Below are 24,734 nucleotides of genomic sequence, written 5' to 3'. Positions count from 1 at the left end.
ATTGCTACTCCAGCATTCTTTTGATTTTCACTTGCATGGAATATCTTTTTCCAACCCCTCACTTTCAGTCTGAATGTGTCCCTATGTCTGAAATGGGTCTCTTGTAGACAGCATATATATGGGTCTTGTTTTTGTATCCATTCAGCAAGTCTGTGTCTTTTGGTTGGAACATTTAATCCATTCACATTTAAGGTAATTATCAATATGTATGTTCCTATGACCATTTTCTTAATTGTTTTGGGTTTGTTTTTGTACATCCTTTTCTTCTCTTGTGTTTCCCACTTAGAAAAGTTCCTTTAGCATTTGTTGTGGAGCTGGTTTGGTGGTGCTGAATTCTCTTAGCTTTTGCTTGTCTGTAAAGCTTTTGATTTCTCCATCGAATCTGAATGAGATCCTTGCCAAGTAGAGTAATCTTGGTTGTAGGTTCTTCCCTTTCATCACTTTCAGTGTATCATGCCACTCCCTTCTGGCTTGTAGAGTTTCTGCTGAGAAATCAGCTGTTAACCTTATGGCAGTTCCCTTGTATGTTATTTGTCGTTCTTCCCTTGCTGCTTTCAGTAAGTTTTCTTTGTCTTTAATGTTTGCCAATTTGATTACTGTGTGTCTCGGCGTGTTTCTCCTTGGGTTTATCCTGTATGGGACTCTCTGCGCTTCCTGGACTTGGGTGGCTATTTCCTTTCCCATGTTAGGGAAGTTTTTGACTATAATCTCTTGAAATATTTTCTCTGGTCCTTTCTCTCTCTCTTCTCCTTCTGGGACCCCTATAATGCGAATGGTGTTGAGTTTAATGTTGTCCTAGAGGTCTCTTAGGCTGTCTTCATTTCTTTTCATTCTTTTTTCTTTATTCTGTTCCGCAGCAGTGAATTCCACCATTCTGTCTTCCAGGCCACTTACCCGTTCTTCTGCCTCAGTTATTCTGCTATTGATTCCTTCTAGTGTAGTTTTCATTTCAGTTATTGCATTGTTCGTCTCTGTTTGTTTTTAATTCTTCTAGATCTTTGTTAAACATTTCTTGCATCTACTCAATCTTTGCCTCCATTCTTTTTCCGAGGTCCTGGATCACTTTTTTTTTTTTTTTCGGTACGCTGGCCTCTCACTGCCGTGGCCTCTCCTGTCGCGGAGCACAGGCTCCAGACGCGCAGGCACAGCGGCCATGGCTCACGGGCCCAGCTGCTCGGCGGCACGCGGGATCTTCCCGGACCGGGGCATGAACCCGCGCCCCCTGCATGGGCAGGTGGACTCCCAACCACTGCGCCACCAGGGAAGCCCCCTGGATCATCTTCACTATCATTATTCTGAATTCTTTTTCTGGAAGGTTGCCTATCTCTGTTTCATTTAGTTGTTTTTCTCGGGTTTTATCTTGTTCCTTCATCTGGTACATAGCTCTCTGCCTTTTCATCTTGTCTGTCTTCCTGTGAATGTGGTTTTTGTTCCACAGGCTGCAGGATTGTAGTTCTTGCTTCTTCTGTCTGCCCTCTGGTGGATGAGGCTATCTAAGAGGCTTATGCAAGTTTCCTGATGGGAGGGACTGGTGGTGTGTAGAGCTGACTCACTGATCTGTTCTTTGTCCCTGTAGTTTCTTTCACCTTTGCACGAGTATCATATAAATGGAATTGTGCAGTCATAACCTTTGAGTCTGGGTTCTTTTCACTTAGGATAAGGTATTTGTACATCAGCAGTTTGTTCCTTTTGTTGCAAACAGTATTCCATTCCCCAGTTTAGGAATGTATTCTTTGTTTCCTATCTTAGTGAAAGGTGAGGCAAAATATTGTGGAGATCTTTTTCCCCCTAATATTAATAAGTGCTTGAAACAGTCATTCTCTCCACCTTGGATAAAACTACTAATAGATATATCTTATTATTAAGTAGTGCTTTTTAAATTTTTTCAACTGCAGAATCAATTGGCTATTTAACAGGGGAGGGGATTGCAGAAATTTTGAAATGTGTCAGTTTGTTTTATGGGATATTGACTTCTTAAAGGTCATACTCTTTGCATATTGAATACTGTATACATTAATATCTCTTATCTAGCATTTATTCTGAAATTAAGTGATGCTTACATATCAGACAGTTTTAGAAATAAAAAGTATATATTTGTGACCTTTAGAACAGAATATTAAGTAGAAAACTTACGTTGATTAAATAAACATTTATTAAACAGCTTCGGTTCCGGGTAGATGGGGGATTGTGTGTATGTGTTAGGCAGAGGGCATTGATAAAGATACCAAGACTTGAGGTGATGTCTCATGGTGGTTTTGATTGTTTCCCTGATGATTAGTGATGTTGAGCACCTTTTCACGTACTTCTTGGCCATCTTTATGTCTTTGGAAAAATGTGTATTCAGAGCCTCTGCTCATTTTTTAATTGAATTTTTTTTTGTTGTTACTGAGTTGTATGTGAGTGAGTTCTTTACATATTTTGGATATGTACCTTATCAGATACCTGATTTGCAAACATTTTCTCCCATTCAGTAGATTGCCTTTTCATTTTATTGATGGTTTTCTTTGCTGTGCAGAAGTGTTTTCATTTGATATAGTTCCACTTACTGATTTTTGCTTTTGTTGCTTTTGGTTTTTGGAGTCAGATCCAAAAAATCATCACCAAGACCTATGTCGAAGAGCTTACCATCTGTGTTTTCTTTTAGGAGATTTGCAATTTCATATCTTCCATTCAAGTCTTTAATCCATTTTTTGAGTTAATTTCCTTATGCTATAAGATAGTGGTCCAGTGTCATTCTTCTGTACGTGGCTGTCCACTTTTCCCAAAACCATTTATTAAAAGAGATTGTCCTTTCCCATTGTACAGTTGACCCTTGAATAGCATGGGTTTGAACTGCACAGGTCCACTTAGAGGTGGATTTTTTCAGTAAATATGTGCTGTAGTACTACACGATCCGTGGTTGGTTGAATCCACCAATGCGGAACCATGGACTTGGAGGGCTGACTATAAAATTATATGCAGATTTTCAATTGTGCAGAGGGTCAGTACCCCTAACCCCCAAGGTGTTCAAGGGTCAACTTTTTATTCTTGGCTCCTTTGACATAAATTAATTGACCATATATGCATTAGAATGCCAATTATAAAAAAGACAGAAATAACAAGTGTTGGTGAGGATGTGAAGAAAAGGGAACCCTTGTGCACTATTGGAGGGAATGTAAATTGGTTCAGCCATTATGGAAATCAGTATGAAGATTCCTCATACTGATTTTTTAATTTAATTAAAAATTAAAGAACTACCATATGATCCATCAGCTCCACTTCTGGGTATTTTTGCAAAGGAATAAAAGATGTATGCAACCCCTTGTTCATTGCAACATTACTTACAATAGCCAAGGCATAGAAGCAACCTAAGTGTTCATTGATGGATAAGTGAATAAAGAAAATGTGCACACATATATAAATACATAAATGGAATATTATTTAGCCATAAAAAAGGAGATTTTGCCACTTGCAACAACATGGATGGAGCTTGAAGGCATTAAGCTAAGTGAAGTAAGTCAAACAGAGGAAGACAAATACCTTATGATCTCAATTATATGTGGAATCTAAAGAAAAAAACCCAAACTCATAGATAAAGAGAACAAATTGGTGGTTGCCAGAGGCAGGGTGGTGGGCAAAATGGGTGAAGGTGGTCAAAAGGTACAAACTTCTATTATAAAATAAATAAGTTCTGGGGATGTGATGTACAGCATGGTGACTATAATATTGTAATAGTACTTATTGTATATTTGAAAGTTGCTAAAAGAGTAGATCTTAAAAGTTCTCATCACAAGAAGGAAAATTGTAACGACGTGTGGTGATGGATGCTAACTAGACTTATTATGGTGATCATCTCACAGTGTATACAAATACTGAATCATTATGTTGTACACTTGAAACAACAGGTATGTTGTTGTGACCTAACAATGCTGTGTCAGTTATAGCTCAAAAAAAATGTTTCAGTTTCATCATCATCGCAAGTACATTCATGGTTCCATGATGTGATATGCAGTGAGTTGTCCTTATAAAATCAAATGATGTAAAAATTTTCCTTCTTTACAAGTTGTTTTTGTCAATTAGTTATGAGGAATCTAAAAGATAAACATTATAAATATATGCAAACAGTATGTCAGAGGTCTGAAGTTCTGTATCTTTAGGAAAAAGAAAATAATAGCAGGTCTGATCAGGACCAAAATATTCTGTGGAGATCAATAAAAATTGCTTAGAAGTTTTTCGCTTTGTTTCTTTCAGAAAACCCTAAAGTTTTGAGATGTAGTATTTTCCTTGGTGTAAACTGAAGAATTATACCATAAAGAATGGGGAAAAAATACAACATTTCATAAAAATTTTAAGGGATAATCATTTTTCAAAACCTTATAAAGTAGGTGATATTTCTTAGGTAGAATAGGGTTGGAGAAAAAATGATACTGTTAGTTCTTGCCCTTAAGGAGCACAGTCTAGAGAATGAGACACCCAATAGAAAGTTCATCACAGTCGTTGATGATTCTGTGATGGAAATAATCGTCCTCTGTGCTAGCATATGGTGGTTGAGAGGCCAAGTAAGCATTTCCTTCCCAGAGGGGAGGCCTGAGCTGAGCCCTGAAGGACTTGGCCGGTGGCAGAGGAGGAAGGTGAAGTATCACTAGAGAATGTGGTGTATTCAGGGAATCCCAGAGGTCGTGCATGACTGGAATTACGGGGTGCACGTCAGGGAGAAGTGGGAAAGGAAGCTGGAAAGATAGGGCATAAAATGCTTGGCATGGATTTTATCCTGAAGGAAATTGGGCACTTGAAAGAAAAGAGGAAAGACCTAGGACTTTTTGCCAGTGTGCTTCTATCCCTTGGTTGCTCGGACCCCCTCCCATTTTTCTATCTAGATTTGAGGCGGGTGGGGGGAGAAATGGGGGCTGTTACTTTCTCCGTCAGGTTTATGGAACTCCTTATTGTTCCTGCCCTGCCTTTCTGACTCCCTGCCTCAGCCTCCCAGCAGGTGGGGAACCTGTTACACCTAGTAAGACTGTCTGTAAATAAGATTGCATACAATCTGAGTGAGAGAGATGATGTTTAGCAACTGGGCCTTTATTCTATCTAATCTACTTTGGCTGTTGAGATGATTTTTCTGTAAGTTTTTTTTCTTTTGGTGGCGGTTTTTTTCTGTGGGTGGTGGTTCCTAGAATTTAGGTTATTGAATGAGTTCTTTTCCTTACTAAGTAAGGTGTAACCATAAAATGGTTTTCGTGGAACTCTAAACATTAACATGCAGCTAGTAGAGAGTTGCTGTTTGGTCTACATAGGCTGTCTCAAGGACATGGTCTGTACTTTGCTATGAGGTGAATGAAGGACTTCTACAAGTGGAAATTGGCTGTAAATTTAACCGTTTAGTCACCCTGGCTTTGGGGGATGAGCTAGTGTATCAGGGCAGAGGGTTAACTTGGAACATTTTCTGGCTCGCTGCTGGCCTGTGTAGTGACTGCTCAAACAACAGAACGGCGCTTCCCTCGGTGGCGCAGCCCCAGGAGGCAGGCAGATGGCGCTGCTGCCAGCTTCGCAGCCCTGCAGAGGCGCCTCTCGGCTAGTGGAGCAGGGGCTTAATTTAGCTCTTTCTTGGCCCCCTCGGCCGGGCACGGTCTAGAAAAGTGTACTCAGCAGCTGTGGACATTCTGGGCTTATCAAGGGATGGAGGATTTGCCGTCAGTGCCTGACTGATCTTTACTTACTGGGCAGGGACAGACTGTAAGGCAGAGCTTGTTAGCTCGCCCCACGGCAGGCCCCAGTTTTCATCCTTGTGAGCTTTGCTTCACACCTGTAGCTGATAGCTGTGCGGAGGATAATGGTAAGAGGTGGTGTGACTCAATCGTGACTGTTAAAGAAGACCGTTCTCATCCTTTGTGTTCTTCATATCTTTGCTGTTCATCCATTTAATAGTCACGGGAAGAAAGGAGAGAGATACATCAAATGTCAGTATGTTTTTTAAATCTGTAGTTGTGGTCGTCAGAGAACAGGTAGAAATTACTGTTTCAAAAATTTTAAGCTGTCTGGTTGTTTTGACTCTTCCAAATTAACACTCAGAATATCCCCGTGCCAAAAAAAGAGTCTTTATCCCCCCAAGATTGCTTCCTTACCTCCAGAAATAGTTGGCCATAATTATTACAGTAAACTGGAGTTGAAATCCTTGCCCTTGGGGGCATTATTTTACTGCCTAGTATAGTAACGGTGGTTCCTGAGGACAGGAGGCATCCATAACGCTAAATAGTATAGTGTTTTTCCAAGGTAGAAAACTACGTAATATGTTTTATAGATTTGTCTACTCAATATATACTATTTTGGTACGTATTGAGTTAATTTTATGTGTTATTTTATGTTAAACTATTTAAAATCCTCAGTTGCATTAGCCATATTTCATGTGCTCAGTAGCCATGTGTGGTAGTGGCTGCCATATTGGACAGTGCAGACAGAGAACATTTGTATCATCACAGAAAGTTCTGTCGTTCAGCACAGCTTCAAGGTGGTGTTGGAGGTGGAGTGTCTTAGCATCATTTGCATATGGCCACCTATTTTCCTGTTTTCAGTATGATAACTAAGCCAGAAAGACATACTGTTTACCTCCTCCAGAGAATAACCTCCAGTATTCCAGGGAGTGGGGTGGCGGCAGAGTGGAGTTCAGGAGGGGATCTAGAGACCTAAATGCTTCTCAAACTAATTTCATTCATTCTTATTTGAACTCTCAGTGGCTTTTTGGTAGGGAGATAAATTAAATGTATGTATTCTGCCTCCCATCTTGACACAGGATCTATGAGGTTCTTAAATCTTACATGTAAAAATGTCCCTGAAGTACTGGTCACTCTCATTTTATTTGTTGTGTGAACATTATTGCTCAGAGGCACCAGTTGTAGTAGCCAAAAGCCTAAATATTCTGTAGTCAGTAATTTTCTGATTCTCTTGGCCCTTGTGCAAGGCATGGTGTAAATAAAGGATAATTGTGAACCCATTTTTAAACTCCCCAACTCCTTTGATTAGCAGTTATGGTGGGTTTTTAAGAGTTGGTAGGTTGAGAAAGGACCTAATTAATGCCATTTTTTTCTGCCAGGTGTTTGTAAATTTGAAACTGTATTTGTCTGCTATGCAGTATTGTACTTTCAAATGTTTCAGACGCTCAGTTTAGAAAAATAATTTTTTAAAAATTAATAATTTTCTGAGGCAAAACAATAGCTTTCATTCCTGTTTTCTCCAGTGAGGATTGGGTTAAGTGTAGTTGGCATCAGTTATGGAGCCAGCAGGCATCCTACCTGAGTTTGGTAGTATAGACATAGACCACTGTTTCTGAAGTTTTGTTGAAAGGTAGGCTGCTGTAAGCCATCACATTTCGTTTTTGGCCTGGTTCTGTTGTCTACAATAATTGAATCAGAAAACTTGAGCTTCTTTCAAAGATTACCACCCTTACTCTAGAAGTGGAGAGAGTTGATGTTTTAACTTTAAAATACCCAGTGTTTCATAGTCTTTGTAGCTTTTACTTCCCCCTCTGTTTGTGAGTAGTAACTTTATTTAAAGAAGCGTACACTGGGTGAATGTTGAATATAAAGACAGTGCCTCCGTGTACATTATGCATTTAATCTCTGAATCAGTGTTTTACACAAGCTCTGCCAGAGGAGACTCAGGTTTGAGATCCATTATGCTTCAGGTACAAGTTAAAACTGGTAGTCACGTGAGATAAAATAAGTGAAGAATCATTTAACAGCAACTATTTTAACATGGGGGTGGAGTTCTGAAAGCAACTGTTATTCTCCAGTGGTCACTGGTACAGAACAGAGAGAAACTGAAGTCGTGGATAACATATCTTTTTAAGGTAATCACAAGGCTCTTTGTAATAGCAATCTATTTTTGCTCTCAAGATTTTCTTTCCCAACAGTGCAGCAGATTTTGGTCCTATTTCAAAGTATCCTTTAATGGTCTTTATTGTTAAAACTTTGCAGTTGAATATAAATAACTCTTTAGAAATAAATTTAAAATTGCAACTGAATTTGGTTTTGCTTTAAAAAATAAACTTTGGATTTCTTGACAGCTGAGCAGTTAAAATGTTAATAATTAACATTTTAGAGAAATACTGAAAACTGAGACTTATGGGAGAGGATCTTTTCTATTAGGTAAAAAACACAGTGAACAAATGATTCTGAATATTAGTGTTACAGCTGTTTTTAAGAGATTCATTGAAATGTGATAACAAATCCACAGAATTTAATACTCACAGGAATTCTTAACCATCATGATAGATGAACTGTATTTCAATACAACTGGTTTCTTTTTTAATGCTGTATCTTTTATTTTGATTGAAATACCATGTTGAGAAAGGACCCATAGGCTTTACCAGGAGTCTGTGGCTCAAAAAATGCTTTGACTTTGGGCCTATTAGTTTTAATAATGTACTCTATCACTACTGCTTCATTATAAAAGTTAAACTTGTAGGCAAAGAAGTAAAATAGCAATGAGCTAAGATTTTAATGTTTCTTGAAATTTTAGAGCAACAGTTTTAGTGATTGTCACCTGGAGCTGATTGGAAATGCAGAGTCTCAGACTCTACCCCAGATATTCTGAATCAGAATCTGCAAAACCTGCATTTTAACAGGATCCCCAGGTGATCCTACTGACCTGGTGCATGCCCCTAAGTAAATCAGTTGAAGGAACTCCTTTACTCAGGAGATGTTAAATGACACGCCCGAGGTGACACAGCTGGTTAGTGGGGAAGCTTGGGTGGAGCTGTTGCTCTCATAATTCTGGTGCTTTAATATCAAGTTATCTGCTTTTGGCCTCTAAAAAGTTAATAAACTGTAGTTACTTAAGGAGTAGTTTATCTTTTTTCCATCCCACTAGTCCGTACCCCAGGCTTTCCCGTTCACCCCCCAGAGTCAAAGGTGGAAGAAGAGCCCTGCTGGTGCCCGTGAGCCCATGGAGGGGCAGTGGCAGAGGCGCCGGGCTGGAGGAGTGGTGTCCCCTGCCTTCCCAGTCTGCCCTCGCGGTTTTATTTTAGTCCAGCTTTATAAAAATCATTATCAAGAGTCTAGGCACCAGTTGTTTAATCTTCCATATCAAGTGTATTCCAAGTATATAGTAAGTAAATCAAGGTCTAACAAATTCAAGCATATTTTATTCATTACAATTGAACCTAATGTACATGTTGCCTCGTGCATGTTTTAAATTACTTTCAAGGGCAAAAGTTAGTATTACAGTGTTACTAGTCGTAAAGAAATCGGACTTGTTTAACATCGAAGCCCCTAAAGCCACCGCAGTGGGAAGATGAGAGAAAATGAGCATTTGGTGATATCAGTCAGCCTCCTGGTCACTGACCTGAACACTTGATTCTGTCTGCTTCCTCGCTGTCTTCCCTTCCCAGCCAGCGGCTGTGGAGCACAGGGGATGTCCTCACCACCTCCTCCTTGTACTGTGCCTGCCACGCTGGTGGAGGCCTCATGGCCCCGGCCTTGCTGACCGCAGTGGCCTTTAGGTTGTCTCCTTGCCCCAGTCTCCTCCTGTCCTGGCTCTCTCATGCATGGCTTCGTGTATTTTCCAAAAAATACCCAGTGCCTCCAGACTCCTGGGCCTGCCGTTGGTGGCCTCTCCCCCGAACCCAGTCCACATCCTGGTTTCCTCCTCTCATACTGGACGAACCGCGTTCTGTTTGTCAGGAACTGTCTTTTCATCCTTTCGGCCCCCTTATTCTGGAGTGCTTTAAGTCACCTTCCAGACGAAACTCTCCTTGATTTACCCGCGTCCCCTCCCTGCCCCCAGTTTGATCTCTACCTTCTTTAAACGCCCTTCTGTTGGAGTTTATCAAGGAATAATGAATGTTTTACCAAGCACTGAAGCACTATATGTGCTCTTTATCTTCTCCACTAATCAGTACACTTCCTGGAGGGTCTGATTTATCCTTGATTTCCTCAAGGGAACACAAAAGTGAACAAGACAGACATGTAGTCTTAAGGATCTTACTGCCCCTTTGGGGAGACAGTCAAGTAATCTTGAAGGTAGGACATCGAGGCTGTGGTAAGTGCTATGGGCTAGAGGCATACGATCTCATGGAAGCGCGTGATAGTGGTTTGGCCCAAACAACTTGTTTTCCAAGTGAAAATTGATCTGAGGTGTAAAGAGTGAATGAGGCACAGTGAGCAGAGGCCCCGAGCCAGGAGGGAGCCTGAATGCAGACAACTGACAGAAGGCCGGTAGTGAGCTTCCTGAACTTCCGAGCACGGGTGCTGTAAGGTAGGGCTGCAGAGGTGGGCGGCTCACGCCTGCGCAGATCAGTGGAAAGCCGCCACTGAAGTGTTTTACGCACGGTGATGGTATTCCTGTTCCAGATCTGTGGCTGCAGTGCACTGGATGAATTGGGGGGAGTGGAGGTGATCACAGGGTGCGTGAGCAGTCTGTTGTGTTTGGGATGACAAATTAAACGCCAAATATCAGTGGCCTAATAATAGAGTAAAGGTTTATCTCTGTCGTGCAGTGCGGTGGGGTTGGGCAGCCCTCTTCTGTCTTGAGGTGTGTCTGCCAGGGTCATCTTTGCAGGGGAAGGCAGAGCTTGAAGATCAGCTTTAAAGGGCCAGGCCTGGCGGTTCTTCCTGTCACGGTGCCCACCTCTCACCGAGCAGGGCTCAGTCTTGTGGCCCCAGCTGAGCTTGCGAGGAAGGCTGGAGAACGTGGTCTTCCTGGGTGCACGCATGTCCTCGTCTCCCTCCCCTGCAGTGACTTGAGAGGTTACTGGCACAGTTACGGTAATAGGCAGTGGTAGCTTGGGCTGGGAGAATGGCAACAGAAATGGGGAGAAATGAATATCTTGGAGAAAAACTTGGAAATTCAAAGGGCTAAGTGAGGTGAGGGTAGAGGATTGTTGAGGATGTCTCTTAGGTTTGGCGCTTATATGAAACTGGGATGCTGGTGTGTACTGGGAAAGGAGACCAACCTGTATCAGATTTTGGACATGCTGAGCATCAGATCCCTTTGAAACATCCAGCTGCAGATGTTAGATAGGCAATTGGGTGTAAAGACTGTGAGTTCAGAAAGGCAGAAATCTGAACAACGTGCGAGTCATTTGGGTTAGGTGATGGAAACCTCGAGCGTGGATACCTCAGGAGAATGCAGAGTCTTTCCTTTCCACCAACACCGCCTCAGCATCCGCTTCCTGCCAGATTGCTCACCCGTTGCCTCTCTGACCTCACTGAACCTGTGGGGTCCTCGGATCCCTTTGCTGGTCCTTAGGGGATTCCCTTTGGAACTCCCCATCATAGCTATTCTAAACCTTTACCCTCCCTCTTCCTATTTTAGAGGAATAAAGGCATAGTCTTTCCTAAGACTGACTCCTGCATCTGTGCCCTGCATCTCATCAGTCTCATTAGGATTCTGACTGTTGTTTGAGTGGTTAAGTATCCTCTGGAGCCAAATCGCCTGAGTTCAAACCTCAGTTCTTCTGTCAGTTTCTGTGTGACCCTGGCCAAGTTACTTAATCTTTCTATGCCTCAATTTCCCCATCTGTAGGATGCAAACAGTAATGGTAGCTAGCTCATAGAATGGTGATTTAGAAGTGTGTGACAATAGAAGTACTCAACATTAGTATTTTTTTCTTTTTCTTTAGGCTTTGGCTTTCTTTCTCTTGTTCCTTCAAGCTCTTAAACTGTTAGTGTGGCCGCATCTCCCCAGTGGAAGACAACTTACATGCATTGGAAGTCAGCGTTCAGTCCTCCCCTTTCCTTCGCCATCAGCCATCCTGTCTGCTGTACCTCAGTTCCCTGTGCATCCCCAGCCCACTGCCCTGGATTCCTGCCCATCCCTCTGTCTCCTGAAATGCTCAGAGGCCCAGTCGTCAAGCCCAGTGGTCCGTTTCCAGTCATTCTCGAACTTTACAGTTTCTGGTATTGCTGACCTCCCTTCTGGAAATATTTTCTCTTGGCTTCCAGGATGGTCTTTTCCCCCTTCTTACTTTTTCTTCTTAGCCTTTTGATAATTTCTTCTTAATTCCATTGACTTGTTTCTCTTTTGCTACTTAATGTTGATATGCCTCCATGGTATTGACTTTGGTCCAAAATACCGATTAAGTGGAGCCTTCCTATTAGATTTGTGCTGTTTCCAGTTACTAACTGGTCATCTCCACCTAGATGTCTTGCACATTCTTCAAGATTAACGTGTTAAACTGTGCCCATCCTCCCCCTTCTGTTTATCCATCAGTCTTTCTAGTCACCAGTCTGGAGAATCCATCCAGGGTCGTCTTTGATGCTCTTCCTTACTGTTTCTCTCAGCTGTATTGGCTCTGCTTTGAAATGTCCTTGGATTTGTTTTTGTTTTCAGCAGCACTGCTGTAGTTCAGAGCTTTCTCTGGATATTGGCAGTTGCCTCAGAAGTAGTCTTCCTGCTTCCAGTGTCTTTGCCAGTTTCTCCTTCACAGTCTTTGGTGTTAGTTTCCTCAAGCATAAATGTCTCTAGTATTCCCCTCATCAGAAACCTCCATATTCCTCATTTCAGATAGAAAAAAGCCAAAATTCTTCCTTACTGAGGCTTTTAAGGTGCCTGTAAGTTACAGCCAGATTTGACGGAGGTTAGTTGCATTATGATTGCAGGGTACACATTTACTTTCTGTTTTCAATTACTGATGCATAATTAATTTCCAAGTCAGAATTGAGTGTTGTTTGAAATACTTCACTTAGATATTGACAGATACATTCAAATATTAATTGGTTGGATTCAAGGCTTCAAATGTTTCCTTCATGCTTTTAAAGATGGATTAGTCAAATGTGATTTACAGATCACCAGTTATGGACTAGAGAGTTAGAGGAATTAGGGTCTGTTTCTAATTCCTTGTTAATTTTTGTCACTTTGAACATTTTATTCATCTCTATTCAAAAAATCAAAATAAAGATTCTTAACTTGCTTTCCATAGATGAACTGTGAAGATCAGAACAATACTACTCCTAAAGCAGTAAAAGAAGGTTTAAGGTAGTATTTTTTAAAAATGGGAAAGCGGTAAGATTGTGTAACTTTGGAGGTAGTTTTCTCGCCTTAATTTTCTATATATTCCTCTTTGTTAGAGTAAAATGTTCATTTAGCATTAGATTAGGTAGGATTGAAGTGGACTATGATTAGATGTAGATTAGATTAGATGGGATTGAGGTGAGCTCTTTTAATCAATGAGATGATTAAGTGGCCCAGTTACCTTAATACTAAGTAACTGCTAGGATCTTTGTGTATTTTAACCCCCAGAATTCTTACATGGATTTTTTTTTTTTTTTTTTTTTGCGGTACACGGGCCTCTCACTGTTGTGGCCTCTCCCGTTGCGGAGCACAGGCTCTGGACGCGCAGGCTCAGCGGCCATGGCTCATGGGCCTAGCCGCTCCGCGGCATGTGGGATCTTCCCGGACCGGGGCACGAACCCGCGTCCCCTGCATCGGCAGGCGGACTCCCAACCACTGCGCCGCAAGGGAAGCCCCTTACATGCCTTTTTAAGTAACAACTTTACTGAGATATAATTCATATATCATAAAGTACAGTTCGCTGATTTTCAATATGTTTCCAGAGTTATGCATCCATCACCACTGTCAAATTCCAGAACATTCCATCACTCCAAAAAGATGCCCATCCCACTAGTAGTCACTCTGCATTCCCTCTCCCCTTTGCCACTGGAAACCACTAATCTGCTTCCTGTCCATGGATTTGACTGTTTTCAACATTTCAGGGAATAGACTTGTGAGCAATGTGGCCTCGTATGTCTGGGCCTTTACTTAGCATGGTGCTTTTCAAGGTCCATGTGTCGTGTAGCGGGGATCAGCACCTCATTCTGTCATGGATGAATAATACGCCATTGTATGGATATGCCACGTTTTGTTTATTCATCAGCTGATAAACATTGGATTCCTTCTACTTTTTGGCGGTTAGAAATAATGCTGCTATGAACTTTCACGCACAGGTTTTTGTGTGGACATATGTTTTCATTTCTCCTGTGTCTACGCTGAGGAGTGGTGTTGCTGTGTGTTAACTCCATGTTTAATGTTTTGAGGAGCTGCAAGATGGTTTCCTGAAGCGGCTGCACCATTGTTGTAGTTCTTTCAGCAACATTTAAGGGCCCTAGTTTCTCAACAGCCTCACCAACATTAGTTTCTGTCCACAGCCATCCCGGTGGGTGTGAAGTAGTTTTTCATTGTGGTGTTGATGTGCACTTACCTAATGACTAATGGTGCTGAGCGTTTTTCCAAGTGCTTCTTGACCGTTTTTTAAAAATCTTCTTTGGATAAATGTCTATTCAAATTGCTTGCCCATTTTTAAATTGGGTTGTCTTTTTTATTGTTGTTATAAGGTTTCTTTATATATTCTGGATACAAGTTTCTTATTGGATATACGATTTGCAAATATTTTTTCCTAGTGTGCAGGTTATTTTTTCATCTCACACGCATTTATATTTAATCAAATGGTGTGATGTTAATTTTGGGTATCATTAACATTTTGGCATTGTTTAGTATTTAAATTCTATTAAGTTTATAATTCTTGCTTTAGAAAAGCTAACATGCAAACCAAAGTAGTTAATGAAGCATAAAAAATTATAAAGTTAATGGAAATGGCACATTCTTTAAAGAAGTTGAAAAGATCAAAAAGTGATTTTAGATCTTTGGTTATCAAGATCTTATGTAACCACTTCTTCATTTTGGAATAGCAAGTATAACATGGTAAAAGGTTATTTTCCGTAGTCAGTATAATCCTAAATTAAGCTATCCTCTTTGTTATAGCAGTAAATATTTATTTATTTTTAATCGAGATATAATCGACATATAACATGTAAGCTTAGGGTTTACAAGGTGTTGATTTTTGATTCATTTATATATTGCAATATGATTACCACCGTAGGTTAGCTAACACTTCTATCACATCACATAATTATCATTTCTTTTCTTGTGGTGGGAACGATTAAGATCTAGTCTCCTAGCAATCTCATTTATTCTAATTTTAATTTAAAACTTGGAGATTTTATAAATGAAATTTTACAGGTATGTGACTGATATGTTACTGGATATTAATCATATAATTTTGACATGTTAGTAGAACAAAGATCTTTCAATTCTTTTATTAGTGAAGTATGTACTGTAGGAGTGGAATTTTCCCAACCCAGCCACTCTGACCATCTATTATTCGTTACGAAAAGAATTTCGGGTATTATTAACACCCAAACTGGGGAGATGACTGCCTGCCCCAGTCAGGGCTCTGAGCAACCTGTATAAGAAGAAACTAATTCAGCACCCCAGGAAGCACTGTTTGCTAGGTTTCAGGGTTGGAGGAGCTGCTGTAGCTGAATCTTCCCTTACTCCCGCATAATAGTGATGAATGGCTTAGATATGTAATCTTTTTAAAAGTTTAATGACTGAAATTAGTGTTTGCAGCTCAAATTTTCTAGCCTTCCTATTAGATGGTAAATATACCTAAAAAAATTTAAGTGTATGCCAGTCTATGAACCAAAAGTTACGTAGTGTTTTGTATTTGGCATGATAAAAACTGTAAGCCTCCTTATGATTTTTTCCTCTTCTCATTCTAGGCCTCAGGAGTGCAAGTTGCTGATGAAGTATGTCGCATTTTTTATGACATGAAAGTTCGGAAGTGCTCCACACCAGAAGAAATCAAGAAAAGAAAGAAAGCTGTCATTTTTTGTCTCAGTGCAGACAAAAAGTGCATCATTGTAGAAGAAGGCAAAGAGATCTTGGTTGGAGATATCGGTGTAACCATAACAGATCCTTTCAAGCATTTTGTGGGAATGCTTCCTGAAAAAGATTGTCGCTATGCTTTGTATGATGCAAGCTTCGAAACAAAGGAATCCAGAAAAGAGGAGTTGATGTTTTTTTTGTGGTAAGCATTGTTAGAAATATTGAACCTTTGTAAATCTCAGAGTTAATCTCTTATTGTCAGCTTAGCACCTCACCAGATTCTTCTCCAACACGCCCTGCCAGGAACCAGCCTCCCGCTTCACTTGTGCCTCTGTGGCCTTTGAAGCTGGTGCTGGCGTGGCCTCCAGCTGGGATTTGCTCTGCATTCACACTGTCCAGTAGGGTAGCTACTAGCCTCTTGGGGCTGTTGAAATTAAAGTCTGAAGTTCAGTTTCTCAGTTGAATCACCACATTTCAAATGCTCAGTAGCCACATGTGACTAGTGGCCACCTTTTTAGGTAGCACAGCACCGATACAGAACATTTCCTTCGCTGCAGAAAGCTCTATTTATTGGACAGCGTTGTTGTAAATAGTGAAACTGTGCTATAAAGTGATTTACATGGCCTTAAAAGGCTGTTTAAATTAGTTATTCTGGTCTTTTCAAGTAGGTTCATATTTGAGATTAAGCTTGATTTAAAAGTCACCCTATATTCCTCATTTAATTGTATTGTATGTAGAACATTCCTTGGTATGGAATTCTTACACAGTGAGAATCTTCTCTGGCTTCCAAGGGGAAGGGGGAAGTGGTAACGGCCTCTGATTTGGGGGGTGTGAGTGTCCTCTGGACTCTGGCCTGAGCCCAGCAAGGCAAGGAGGGGCTTAACTCTCAGCTGTGTGCCACCAACAACGTGGGACCATGGGGCTGGGAAGTCAAAAGAGTTCAGGTCTCAGGGAATGTAACCCTAGGCCACGGCTCAGTCCCTTGCAGCCCTGGCTGCATCTGGTGAGGTCAGATGCGCGTATTGGGCGCCCACTGTGGAAGGAGCCTGGCAGCCACAGACACAAGTGCATAAAGATAGTAGTGAGACTTAAAACCGAGCATGTTGAATGAAGGTGCATCCTTTTAACTTTTATTTCTGCTACATGCCAGGCATCGTGTTAGGGCTGGGAAAATAGCTGTGAAAAAACCAGCTAAAGCCCTGGCTCTTCCGGGCTTTACTCTTGAGTGGCAGGTATGGCAGGTAAAGGTTTAAGCTTTTAAACTGGTTAATATTTCCTTCATTTGCACTATTTTTTATCCTGGATTTTTATCCTTTTTTTTTCCACTATGAAAATGATACATCCTTATTAAAGAACATTTGGAAAATAAAAGTAGAATGAAGAAGAGAAGATTCAGTGTTAGTGCAGTGTTTTATTTTTGCATTATTACTTTTTAAAAGAAAGATAAAACCTTATAGGAGTTTTCCATAACAAGCTCTGTTTAGGGCCCAGGGAACGGCTCTTACTTCAAGTATTTTGAAGATCTGTTTAGAGTAAAATCAGAACAGCTAAAGCTTTTTTTGTCCCTGACCTATTTTGCATAAGAAAAGCACCCACTTAATTTTGTAGCTGGTGCATCTGAGGTCCTTGTTGTGGCTTTGCCTCCCTCCTTGGACCTCAGAGTTGTGAGGAATATGCGCTGAGAGACCGAGAAGCTGCCCTTCGCCTTGTTCCCAAGAATAGACTCAGCCCGCTGTGTGGGCGGCAGACTAGGTGAGGGCCCCACCGGGCCATGGTGTTCATGACTGTGGAATGTCCTGGAAATATGGCAGCTAAATGGAATCGTGGTGGTGTGGAGTGCAGGCAGGCCTGAGGTTTGGTGTATAGTGAGAGATGATGCATTCGTAGATGTGCAGTTTGAGTAGATGAGATGTTTCTGTGCATTGTTAGTATTTCTCTTACTTTCAACATTGCAGGTAAAGAACATGGTAAAGCTTATGCTGTGCTTCCAGTATTCGTTCAAGAGGGGGAGGCACTAAAAATTTTGTAAATATAAGATAATAGTTATATTAACAATTAAGACATAATGATTGCTGAATTGCCATTAAGCTTAGAAAAAGAAATCCTTGTGACATGTTTTATTATGTTAAACTGAGATGGACAATGAGTGCCTGAGGTCAGAACTTGCTGCTGGAACAGATGTGAATGAGGGGACCGGGTGGGCAGGGGCAGTAAGGGGACTTGGACTTTATATACATTCTTTTCCAGAAAACAACCTGAAGCAAAAACTGCTAGCATCTCTTAATTCTGGGTGGCAGATACTTGACTTACAGATTATTCTCTGTACTTTTCTGTATTTTGAAACTTTTCCACCAGAAAGTATTAAAAACCTCATACAAAGATGGTGGTTATTAGCCTGAACTCAAGCCTTTACTGATACAAGTGAAAAACAATTATTTGCAAGAAAACAGTTGGGTCATACAGTGAATTATCCAATGTTGTTTCTTTTATTCTAGCGCCATTAACTGATTTCTAATCATTGGTCCTCAACTTTTTTCCCACCTTGGTCAACCTGAGTTATTCTGTATACGCTCAGCCACCACGGTCCGAGGAGCGGAATTGGAAAATTTGTGTAGTTAGAGAAGCTCCCCCAGTAGATTCTGAGGCCCCTCCCTGCCCACTGCTGCAGGTGTTTAACAAGATGGAAATTGAACTTTCTCTAAACCATTGTTTTTCTTCTTTGGCGCTTCTGTATCCAGGGCTCCAGAACTAGCACCTCTGAAAAGTAAAATGATCTATGCGAGCTCCAAGGATGCAATCAAAAAGAAATTTCAAGGTAAGGTCTAGTTGACTTCCAGGTATTCGGCGGTGTCGTGAGCCCTGGCACGGGGACCACCTTTTCTAAGAAGCACCTTACTCTCTTTGGAGGGCCCTGGCCACAGAGAAGGGCATCACTGCTTGTTTAGAGGAAAGCCCTGGAGGCTGACCCGGCTCTCTGCACGTCTCTGCCTTGTGCAGGCCACCCTGGGCCGAAAGGCCTGTGTTCGATGTTCTGTTCCCTCGACACTGTGTGTGTACTCCTGTTCAGTCTGGCGTGAAACTAGTTTGAGATGCTGTCAAGTTTCTCAGGTAGCAGGCGGGGACTAACTGGTCATACTAAGTAATAAATTTGCTTTTGCCTCTGAATGTAGTTGACAGAACAAAGTTGCACAAAGGAAATGTTCATAAATGGGAAGGGCTGCTCTTGTCGCTGGCTTTTCTTTGGAATGGTATGATTTTACGTTATAGACTCATCTGTGTCCAAAGGAGAGTGGCCTCAGTCCTTGGGCTGGCCAGTTATATTTGACTTGCCGCTGGGTGATTGGGATCCTGATGAGATGGCCTGGACGCACTTACTGTCTCCAGCCAGGAGGAGATGTTGGTATGATGGACAGAGCATGGGGCAAGTGCCCTTAGCCCGCTGAGGGCTAAGCTTGTCGTCTGAGTGCTGTGTGACCTCCACGGGCCGGGTTCTCCCAGCTGTGAACGGGAGGTGCGCAGTAGAAGAGGTGGCCCCCTACCTTCCTGCTGTGGCCGCTCCAGACAGCTGGGAGAGCCGCGGTCACAAGGGCTTGGCCTAGGGTCATTTTCATTTTGCTTGTTTTACTGTGACTGATTTTTATATTCTTGTAGTAGATCGGGTTTGCCCTAGCGTGTTTTACTTGGGAAAACAAAGTTCTCGCTTCCTTTCCTGCATCGTGCAGTCCTTGTCAGGCTCCTCATGTGCTTGGTTTGGTGTCGGGCTGCCCCCTAGAAGTGTGTGCACTGGCCGGGGAACTGGTGTTTTGACGTGACCCCTTAGCTTCAGCACTGGCACAGGGCACCCCAGAGGGCATCGGAGTGGATTCCTCCTCGCTCTGCGGTGCGTTCCAGTAAAGGAGCTGCTCCGTGGACTTGATCTGCTGACGTGAAAGACCATCTCCCTCGTGCCTTTTTTCCTGGTGAAACCTTCGCTGGCTTTCTCCAGTCAGTCCTGAGTGGTCCAAAAGCTGACCTGCTGTGCTTTCAGCAGCTTAAGAAATGGTCTTAAAATTATGGAAAATCAGAAAATGCAGCTGTTTAATACAGAGAAGCTACTGTAGATGATTCCATAATTGAGCTCCTTTTGTGCAGTGTGGTGTTGTAATTTTGATGAGAAGGCGATCAGTAAAACATTTTACATAGTCTTAATTGTGATAGATTTCTTAGATGTATTGTGTGGTGCCTTTCTGGAGCAGAAGTGATCCCATTTGTAAGTGCTCTTATTCCTCAGTTCAGTTGACTAAATCAACTGTACGATCAAAACATCAAATTCATATGTTTATGTATATTTCAAAAACCAAGAAAAACTATTCCTAGACCTGCTTTTTAACTTGTTGAAATACAGCGCATCTGTAGAAAAGCGTACGTGAATTACGGTTGTTTCCTGGTTTAATGACCAGCGCCCTCAAGCCTTCCCGGTGCCCCTCCTCACACCACTGCCCCTACTTCTTCCCCCCAGGGACACCAGTCCCCTGGCTCCTAACAGCATAAGGTAGCTCTGGCTGATTTTGTGTTATACGAGTGGAACTGTCTAGAACATACGCTATTAAGTCTGGCTTCTTTTTGTCAGCATTAGTCTGTGAGAGTCATTCGTGATGATGCATGTGGTTACAGATTACTCGTCACTGTGTGGTATTCCATGGTTTGTATATGCCACGGCTTTCCCACCCACGTTTGAACTGGTCTTTTAAAACAGTTTGATATCTTAGAGAAATACGTAAGCTACTGCCATAATTCTAAATGGAATTGTTGTTTTTCCTCCCTAGGCATAAAACATGAATGTCAAGCAAATGGGCCAGAAGACCTCAATCGGGCTTGTATTGCTGAAAAGCTAGGTGGATCCTTAATTGTAGCTTTTGAAGGATGCCCTGTGTAGACCATCACTCGGTGCCACAAACTGAAAGCTTCCGTGTTTAATGTTATCCTTTTGCTATGTAAGTAAAGCTGATACGTTTAGGCCAGGGACTCGCTGAGGGGAGCTGTCTTGTCATTTGCTAGGGTAAACTATTCCATGCACATGTGCAAATGGCCCTAAATAAATCTAAACTCTAAAGTTGTATTGGTGTGAAATTAAATTCTTACTGGCCAAATGCCTGTTTTGATTAGTTGACTTGTAAAGGTTTTTGTTAAGCTCATGATTTCTAATAGTGCAGTTCACAAGACAGTCCAAGGCCACATGAAGAGAATTACTGCGTCTTCATTAACCTCAGTAGTTACTTCGTTTCTTTTGCTTAGAGAATTGGTCATAATCTGGTTATAATTTTGGCCCAAATTCTTTTTTCTCTGTTGAGCTAAACTGAGTAATGGAAAATAATTCTCACAACATGTAACAGCACTAATGTACTTACTAACTACGTAAGATTCTACCAGACGTGTGGTGGAGACTGCTTAGAACCAGCGCCGATCTTGCACAGCACTACTTTATGCACGTAGTTGGCACACAGGAAGCAGCTCCTGCACCTGCAGCTGCTCGCTGGTCTAGTTGGGAGGCTGTTCTGAGAGTGACCTTGCATCTTGGAAATCTGGAGAATGTGCACTGTCTTGTAACAGCGAATTATAATGCAAATTTGGGCTCCAGTGTAATCCACTTTGTTGATGAAAATGGTGAGGTGGTGTATTGACAGACTGGGATACCGGGATGTCTTTAATTGTGTCTCCTTCAGAACTGTGTTGCTTCTGGTACAATAAGGTTTGGAAGAACATTATGTTTACTCTGGGGCCTGGGCAAGCTTCTTAGTTTCCTAGAGTAGTTTGCCTACTGTCCGAAGCGGGGAGCGGGTGTGACGGCCGACAGCCACGGGAAGCCACGCTGAGGACACCTGGAAGTGACTGCCTTTCACATCACAGGCGTAACACTGAAAAACACAGAGATGCACAAACAGTGGAATTTAGAAGTAGCAGTACTGGCTTTATGTAATAAAGGAAGCATTTTTAATTTCTCTCTCGTGTAATTATTCATGGCTGAATTGGGGATAAAGGATTTTGCCTTCCATGTGTGGGGTTAGGTGTGGAGGTTTGGGTATTTCAGACAATTAGCGTTAAGGCCACAGCCCCCTCTTCCTCTGATTGAATGAAAAAGTTGGTATAAAAGTTGGGAGTCTTTCTCTTATTCCAAATGTTTATCCAAATGCCAGGATTTTGTCTCCTCTCTGATTCATTTGGGAGCCAAAAAAGGATACGCTTTGATCAAAGTACTTCTTTCAAAATTATCTAGAAAATAGTGCTGGCTACTGGTTTACCGATAAGCTGCTTGTCGTTCTTTCATCCTGAATTTGTTTTGTCTTCTGCAAAGCAGTGCTTTTAGTGAGTGTACGTTAACAGGCCTCCGAGAAGCGCTGCGGGCCCAAGGCTGCCCTTTTCAAGAATCAGCTTTGTAGGTAGAGCCAGGAGTCTAGAAGGAGAAGGTCTTTTCTGTGGCTTCACCTTGTGACGTGTGGCCCCACCTGTATGAGTACCACCACTCCTCCCTGCAGGTATGTCGGGGCGGGGGTGCTGCCGTGGGGAGGGTTTCGAGCACAGGGATGTGATGTGATGTAAACGGCTCCCAGCGGTCCACTTGACTCCAGAAATTGGGAAATGCTAATAGTCACTTATATCTCTGCCTAGGGGAGCTTTTGGATTCCTGAGGTTGGGGCCCAAGAATCCTGCTAACCAGCACTCCGGGTAATTCTGCTGCAAAATTAGAGTTTTGAGACCTCAGCTGACATTGGTGAGGAATAAAACCACAGGTATTCTCTGCTTTCAACACATGTACACTTTTATAAGTGTTAACACGTTGCAGAAGTGTGTGTGGAAAGCTGACTTAGAGTTCATTTAATCATTACTCTTTTGTCCCGAGGAAGAAGCAGATAAAGCCACTGCTAACAGAAGTTCAGAGCTTGACTGTGAAGTTTGTTACTCAGAGAATATTAATCTCTAAGAAAACAGTGTACACAGTGACTCAATAACATTAGGCTTAGTCGAGTGGTTTCCTTTTTTTTAGAACTCCTCAGAGTGCTGGCTGGTCCACACATAGAAGTGCAGCTTCTGTTTCTTCACCAGTTCGTGCCCTTTGGACTATCAGAGCCTGGATATGCCCAAGGGCAGACTCATCACTTTGTCATGACCTGGGGCACTTCTGAAACGTGCAGTCAGTCTTTAGACCAAGTTCCAGCCGGGCTGCAGCTGGAAGAAGGGTCACTGCATGGTTGGCTGGAGGGGCAGCAGGAGGGGACTTACTGAGCCTGCAGCCAGTGCCTCAGTAGCCAGTCCAGAGAGGTAAAGTAACTTGTCTAAGGTCACACAGCTCATGGGCGGCACAGCTGGACAGCTCAGGTCTCGTTTTCCGGTCCTAAGCTATTCCCATCACGCGTCTGGAGTTCTGAGATTTTGTTCTATTTGGGGCGGGAAGGAAAACAACACTCTTCTTTTGGGTTTTGAGTCCTGTTGGCCCCAAACCTGCAGGAAGCTCAAAGAGAAGGCGTTTGTGGAGTGTCTGGTGGCTTCTAGGATCTTGTGTCTTTGCTGCCTGCAGGCCAGGCATCCCGGTGTTTGTGCATTTAATTGACTGTCACGCGGAGGTGACTGGAGGAAGCTAGTCCAGAAAGCTGCCACCAGCGTGACGGGGCTTCCGGGTCTGGAGGGGATGTTGATGGGCCTCGTGACTCTGAGCTTCAGGTCAACCCGGGAGCCTCTGCAGGGGGACTTTGGACCAGATGCTGTCAGAGTCCCCAGCTCTCCTGTCGGGGCCTGAGACATGGGCTGGGTCTGTGAGGGCAGCTGCCTGCCCCCCTCCCCAGCCCGAGGGTGGGACCTGGCCCAGGGACAGCGAGGCCCGTGGGCTCCCCCTGCCGGCCAGCCGGGAGCCGCTGCTGCTGGGCCTCAGGGCGGGGTGGGGGGGGTGGGAGGGAGAGGGGCTCACCCTGCCCTGGGCCGCCTGGTCCCCACAGGTGGATGCTGGGCCCCACCAGGCGGTCTGAGGACGGAGCCCAAAGGCAGCAGCTCGGCACCCCCAGGGTCTCCTGTGCCTTCTTTCCTGGAAGTGACCCATTCCTGTGCCTTCAGGGGGCATCTGCCTAGTGTCAGGGTCCTCAGTTCTGAAGCTGGTGTGGTGAGGGAGGGGAGCTTAGTGGAAACGCAGGCTCCTGGGCCCACGGTGGCCACTCGGATGCCAGAGACCTGGTTTGGGGCACGAGGCCGGCCTGTTTCCCACCAGAGAACGGCCCCAAACCCCTACCCTTGCGTGAAGGTCCGTGTGTGCCAGAGGGTGAGTTGTGAGCCAGGTGTGGGCTCCAGGCTCACAAACCTCCCCAGGCCTCCTGACCTTGGCTGGTGTTAGAGGCGGGCCTGAAGCCTGCCCAGCCTTTCACCAGGTGAGCCACTCTCACTTCTGCAGGGTTCTTTGCAGGGTGGGGGAGCTTCCTCTCCCACAGGCACTGGAAGATGTCACGTGAGAACTGAGCCTGCAGGCAGGCCCGTGGCGGCTCGGGTCTCATCCGTCACTTCCGCTCGGGCTCCTGGCCGGAACCTGTGTCCTGCGGCCCGCGGGCTCCCTCTCCAGTTGAGCCCCCTGCAGAGTTCCAGGCGGGTATGACTGTCCCCCTCGGTGGCTCCCAGTGCCCTCCTGTCTAGACCCCTTGACTTCATGACCCGGCTACACAGGGCCCTCCCGGACACTCACTCTGTGTGCACCACTGTCCCCTTGGCCTTGACCCCTCCTCCTCTGACAGCGCCTCTGTGCTGAACTCCAGCTTCCGCTCACATCTCTGGGGAACCATCCCAGAATTTCCAGCACCCTGATCCCAACAGAGTTGCAACATACAAGTGCCACACAGCAGGGCCAGGTGGCCCGCGTACCAAGTGCCCCTGAAAGCCAGGCCCAGGTCTTGGTTGTGCAGACTGAAATCAGCACTGCCCGGCCTCTGGCAGTGGCTTGCATGGGGCCTTGGGCAGCACCCTGGTCTTTCCCTCCCCAAGGTCCCGAGGCTGCTGTGACAACCACCCCAGAGAGGAGTCAACCCCCCGCCCCCCACTGCGATGAATGGGATGCAGAGCTTCTCAAGCAGGTGGTGAGACCC

The 24,734-nt window shown here is 43.5% G+C and overlaps 1 protein-coding gene across 1 annotated transcript in view; it reads left to right on the top strand.

The window, feature by feature from the left end:
- Window positions 1-20,864, top strand: part of DSTN (destrin, actin depolymerizing factor) — a 34,468-nt gene extending 13,604 nt beyond the window's left edge. Inside the window, exons 2-4 of the mRNA XM_029221663.1 lie at window positions 15,534-15,841; window positions 18,378-18,454; window positions 20,445-20,864. Of these exons, the coding sequence (XP_029077496.1) occupies window positions 15,534-15,841; window positions 18,378-18,454; window positions 20,445-20,554 (495 nt within the window). The 3' untranslated portion in view covers window positions 20,555-20,864. The remainder of the gene's footprint in view (window positions 1-15,533; window positions 15,842-18,377; window positions 18,455-20,444) is intronic.
- Window positions 20,865-24,734: the final 3,870 nt, after the last annotated feature.

The sequence above is a fragment of the Monodon monoceros genome, unplaced genomic scaffold (assembly GCF_005190385.1).
Source record: "Monodon monoceros isolate NGI ecotype Baffin Bay Population unplaced genomic scaffold, NGI_Narwhal_1 Super_Scaffold_13, whole genome shotgun sequence".
In the NCBI taxonomy this organism is placed as follows: domain Eukaryota; kingdom Metazoa; phylum Chordata; class Mammalia; order Artiodactyla; family Monodontidae; genus Monodon; species Monodon monoceros.
This window is presented reverse-complemented; position numbering and strand designations above follow the sequence as displayed.